Source organism: Zosterops lateralis (genome assembly GCF_965231275.1).
Source record: "Zosterops lateralis genome assembly, chromosome: 3".
Classification (NCBI taxonomy): domain Eukaryota; kingdom Metazoa; phylum Chordata; class Aves; order Passeriformes; family Zosteropidae; genus Zosterops; species Zosterops lateralis.
In genome coordinates, this window is record NC_139764.1 from 83,140,094 (window position 1) to 83,146,093 (window position 6,000).

General features: G+C 42.5%; 1 protein-coding gene across 1 annotated transcript in view; it reads right to left on the reverse strand.

Annotated features, from left to right (window-relative positions):
• CD109 (CD109 molecule) overlaps nt 1-4,767 on the reverse strand; it is a gene marked incomplete at its 5' end in the record, with an annotated part of 70,785 nt that extends 66,018 nt beyond the window's left edge. The window contains 2 exons of the mRNA XM_083856898.1: nt 4,241-4,401; nt 4,697-4,767. Coding sequence (XP_083713024.1) covers nt 4,241-4,401; nt 4,697-4,767 — 232 coding nt within the window. The remainder of the gene's footprint in view (nt 1-4,240; nt 4,402-4,696) is intronic.
• Between the last annotated feature and the right edge of the window lie 1,233 nt (nt 4,768-6,000).

Genomic DNA, 6,000 nt, shown 5'->3' on the forward strand with positions numbered 1-6,000 from the left:
CCTGTTCTCTCATTATTTGGCTTTTTAGGCATTGTTGAAAAATTAGGCAGAAAGGAGATGCTCCACTAAACTGCCAGCAAAACCTTTCACCCCACAGATTTTCAGCACAGACAGCATAGTTACCAGTAACTTAATGATTTTTATCCTGACATAAGGTACAGAGAAAACTGAAGGTTAATAACAGAGATCAGATCATTTAGGTGCTACTTTACAATTTACTATTCCTACTGTTTCTCACTGTTTCTCACGCTGACATGGTCAGAATCATATTATTAAGCATGTAAAATATGCCTTCTGGTAAAAGGAGATTTTCCATTGTCTCTATGGAGGATCACTACATGTCTGAGCTTGACAAATGTTCTCACAAAATATCATGCCTCATAAATCCTAGCTGAGTATTTACCATGCTCTAGCTCAGCTACCTCTGTTAACAAGTAAGTGTACTCTTCTCTGGAAATACAGAAAAGCAGCATAAAATAATTAATACATACAAGTAATTTACAAATTATGCATGTTACTGTAAACATAATTCTTCAGTAATTTCACATCATTCTCATTCACCATGCCTTAATTACATTACGTTGCACCTTATACAGCAAAAGCCTTAACTAACAAATCTTATTCTTTAGAATTATAAACATTCATGCTGTTGGGCAAATGATGACACCTCATTACACACAGGAACTTTTCTGAAAACAAACTTTTTTTTCCAACTTATACGCTACTTATTCTTTCCAAATCATTCGAGCACCAACACAGAAAATACTTTTCAGAACCTCTCACAATTAAGGTATAAGGTTTCTCATACACTATCACACAGAGCAATGTCTGGGTAGCAAACCTTGGAAGAAAACCCTTCCTCCCAATTCATACTACATCTTTATTATCAATGACTGGATAAATATGCATGGCAAGAGTCACCCTGCATTGCAATCACTAAAGATCAAGCTATTCATGTAGGGAATTTAACTTGTCTGTCTGTTATTCCCATAATTTCTTTTTTGCTGGTGTTGACACAGAAAACCTGACAGCTCCAACTGCACGCAAGCCATTGTTACTTTTTGCAGCCATTTTCCATCAGGGTGAGGATCTTTCTGATACTGCATCTCCACAGAAAGTGTGTCAAGGCTTGGTACAGTGCACAAAAACAGCTTTAGTTAGTGCTTTGTGTTTTCCTGGCATCTACTCTAGGCGATGGAAACCTATTCCCTCCTGGTGACGCATTGTGGGTTGTGCTTGCTCACGCAAAGTTTACCAGTAGCAGCAACCTCCCCCTTGCAAACATTTAGTTGTTTTTTCCCACTATAGTGAAAGTAATTAACCTAATTTCTGCACCAAAACATTGGTCGCAAACAATCTCTCTTCCTGTACAGTACATTTAGATTCTGGAATATTGTGCCAAGCTCAAACTATTTTTAAATACATGTGCATGCACACTTTCTCCTTCACTCCAAATACCCACTAGCCACTTACTAATATTTATTTTCCCTTAGTTATATAAAAAGCACAATAATGATGGGAACCAACCTCCACTGCTAAAGTGTTTCTCTAACACACAGTTGCCCAAGAATCACTCAGACAGCAAAATTCCACTCCCAGTAATATTAGAATAGTAAATGTTTTATCAACCATCAGAGGGCAAACACTCTATTTCTTATACAAACCAAGAATTATATTATAGAAATTGAAAAAAACCCATGCCTCTAATATAATAAGGTCCTCTCATGGAGCTAACTCAGAAACTTAGATCACTGTATGTATCATATTGAGCTGCTGCTAGAGAACCAGGCTGAATTGTTAATTTAAGGCAATTGCAGAAGCATTTGACACACAGGTATGTAATACCTTTTACACTTAAGTACTCAAATGAACTTGGCCTGTCAGATTAAACATCCCTTATAAAAACTGTGTCCTCAGCCTGTCCTATGCCTCTAGCATCCAATTTCCAACTCAGTTCCATCAGCACAAACATTTCCACACTGCACCAGGGGAACCTGTCTGACTAAAAAAACATTCAAACAAAATAAAAACTTTATTTTTCAGTCTGATCAGTTTCTCAGAGCAGTTAATCCCCTGTTTTTGCAGTCACCACGGAAGAAATTGATGAGCATAATTGAGCCACCTTAGGTAACAGTGCCACTGAATGTGCAGTCTAACCAAGGTAGGTATTCAGTGACAGATAAACCAGCATTTTCTGAGCACTAATATAGGCAGCAATTATGTAATTTAAAGACAATTTTGCATGCCTGGAGATATGCTTGGGTTTTTCCTTCAACTGCAACTGCTGGTTTGATAAAACTTCTGGTCTTCCTTCAGTCACAAACTAAGCTCAGCTATAACAATACTACTTCATATTTTATCTTAAGACTGTTGAGTTCTTCAATGAAAATTTAAAAGATTTATGGTCTCATTGTGACAAGCTGCATTTGCTTCTCTTTGACAACTTGCTTTCTCTTTGAGTCAGAACTGATCCACACCTGTAGCACCTTTGGATACACGTCTTAAAGACTACATCCTCTTTTACAAGGCAGTTCCCTCTCCTGGCCCTTGAGAGTTTTGCTTACATATTTGTTCACAGAAAACAAATTACTAACAGATTATATAATCTGATTAGAAAAAAATTTATGGCCACACATTAAATGCTAAAAATTTTGATAGAGGAAATACATAGTATGCTCAGCACCTTTGTTTGTTTGTTTGTTTTTTGTTTCACTTATCAAGTAAAAAAACATAGAAAATTTAAAGATATATTTAAAAGACTAAAAAATATTAGAAGTTATGAATTCACTACAGCATTTGTCCTTTTTCCTCACTGTATCCAATCTGATCCAGTGCCATACCTGTTCCTGATAACCCAACATTCACTCCGACTTCAGCAGCTCCCAATGTCAAGCATTATCCTGTGTGCTCAGAAGATAGAAACAGCCACATATTTTCACAAGCCTGGAATTACCAGTTGCTTGTCTGGCTTTTAATGTTGAGAAGGACAAAAACAGACAGGCTGAAACTCATGCAAGGCTCACTAAACTCTATGTTAAAGCCGAACAGAAGCAGGAAATAAAAGCTAGTATAGTTAGAGGAAGAAAAGGAGAAGACAATTCATTTTCTTTTTTAAAAACTGGGTTTCAAAAGAAAAAAAAAAAAAAAAAAGCCGGCTGGTTTAGGTTTGTTTTGGTTCTATATCAGAACTTTTTTATCTGCTCAAATGCACTCCATCATACTCAAAGCCTAAATCTTCTCTACAGGCTGTGAAGGCTTTGAAACGAAGGTGTGATGCTTCCAGTTCAGGCATCTACATTAACTGTAAGACATTAACAGAATTACATAAGCAGTAGAGAAAGAGCATTATAGCAGGGTAGATTTTTCACTACCTCACGCTACTGTCAGATTCTCTACTTTTAACAAAAAAAAAAAAAAAAAAAAAAAAAAAAAAAAAAAAAAAAAAAAAAAGCTAGAATTTAGATCTCATTTATATTGCCTTATAGTAAGAGCAATGTGAGAACTGGACTATACATACAAAATATTTTTTTCTCATGAGGACAAATATCTATGCTTCTCTTGCCAGGTGACCTTTAGGAAAATGAACATTGGCCAAGATATCTCAGCACTTCAGAGCTACCCCTGCCTGGTGGCATAGATTAAATCAGTCTCTTCTTGCATTTACTTATCTTCAATACCCAACCTCTCCAAATTCAGTTCCTGATCCTTAAAAATTCTTGTTTCTTCAAATGCACAGAGCTTCCAATGTCTGACACAGTTATCTTCATTTTCCTATGGTCCTCAGATCATTACTTTCTTAGGGCATGAAGAATCAGCTCCAGTTGCTGAATTACCTTGTTTGTTCCACCCATTCTGTTCTCCCAGACGCTTCCACTTTGCAGCTTAACAAGCTACCAGTAAGCAACTCCTCCTCTACTTCTACAGCAGCCCCACTACACGGACCAGAGTACTTCCTGGTTCCTCAGAAATCCCACATGCATCACACTTTACTACTATTTGATTATTTTCAGAGTTTACAGACAGTTAGCACACCCATGCAATCACTCATATCCAGCTCAGTTGCCAACTCCAAACAGAGCCAGCAGTGTACAGGACTATTTTCCCATAGCAACTCCTACGTGGTAAAATAAATTTCCTATTTTAGTACCATTTAGAAGCTGTGATATTTTGGGAGGAACAAAACATGTCTGTGAGAAGGCAACTTGAAACACTTCCAAACCAACTTCACTCTTTTTCTTACCTTTTTCAAAGACCACTTCCCTGCTCAAGATGGTCTCGTTATCTCTGATCACTTCTCCCTTTACGGTGACCTGTGCGGGGCTGTCCGGCAGCAGAGCCACCCCAACAGTCAAGTTTGCTCCAGGCCTGATGTTCCAGGGAGCTGCCACAAGGAACGTAGGTCTGGAAAGTCCAAACGGGCAGAGGGAGAAAGAGCAGGGAATGAAATACACTCTCAAAAAAAGGAACCGCGTCCGCATAAAGACATACGAGACATGCTGCCAAGCCCTCCTGTTGCCCTGCGCTGGAGGCTGGCGGTGATGCTCTCCCGCGGGCGCGCAGGGCGGCGCGGGGGCAGCGCTGCTCTCTCTGCCCGCTCCGGGCACCACCGGCTGCCAGGGCAGCCCCGGCCCGGGCGGGAGGGAGGGACGGTGAAGTACCCCGCGCCCCCGCCCGCCCCAGCCCCAGCCCCACGTACCCGGCCGCGGCGGAGCTGCAGAGGAGGAGGAAGAGGAGGAAGAAGCGGACAGTGTTGCCGGAGCGCGCCATGGCTCTCCGTGCGCGCTGCCCGGTGCCCGCCGCTGTGCGCAGGGCCGGGCTGGGGCCGGGCTGGGGCCGGGCGGGAGGCGCCTCAGCGGGCGGGGGAGGGAAGGGAGAGGCCGCCGCTGCCCCAGCGCCAGGCACGCTCCGCCGGCGGCGGCCGCAGCAGCACCCGCGGGGCGGGCCCGGGGCGGGCGGCAGCACATCTGTCTGTCCAGGGATAGCCGCGGGTGTGCCCCACCTCCCCTCAGCCAGCGCTCCCGCAGCCCAGGGCCGAAGCTGGGAAACGGGTGGGATTCTCAGAACCCAACACCATACAAAAGCAGCATCGAGAGCAATGATTTCTGCCTCCAGCTCCGAGCAGAGCGGCAGCCTGTTGTGGAGAGACCCGGAGAGCGGGCAGAGGCGTGCTCCCCTGGGGCTCGGAGGCCAGTCGGGAACTGTTCTGGGTCTGAACAGGGAGAAGGATGCTGGCACAAAGTTAAGGAGCCTCGTAGCTACTTAAATGTGAACGATTGGTAAAGCAGCTTTTGCTGGACTGTCCTCTGTGCCCAATATTTGCAAAAAAAAAGGTCATACCTACCTACTTATAAATCCTACCTTCAGAGTTCAAAAACTGCACTGAAGCAGCTTAGATAAGATTCTGTTCCTTTAGCATGTTCATTTTAACTGTGTAGACTAGATACATCGAATGTTTGATTTGTCCCAATTCTTTCATTGCAGGACAAGTCTAACACATTTAGAGATTATACCAAATTCTTGATGTGTGCCTCTTCAGAAGTGCTGGAGTGGCATCCTCTGTCTTGTGGTGCACAGCCAAATGCAATGTTATAGTCCTAAACAGAAGCATCAAACTATGTTCCTATGAAAATCAGATATGAACAGTAATGTGCATAAACACTGTGCTCTAATTGTATGCCAGGCAGTCTTTTCACATCTTTTACATTTGCTTTTTTAGATTTTCATACCTCTGCTGGGTTTTTTTTTTAGTTTTTTATTTATTTTTTTTTAGCATCAGTCTTTGTAGTGACAGAAGAGAGGGTGCCATCTCTGTAGACGAGGGGAATGGGAGTGATAGTACAGCAGCCAACTGATGCTTGCAAAGTCTTGGCAGCTCCTCACCTGCAAAAGGCGCATGATAAGGCAAAGTTTGGGACATGTTTGCTGTTGGTTTTAGTAACTCCTTGTTACATGTGAGAAACAGCCAGGGAAGATGAGCAGTCACTGCCACTCCTTTTCTTG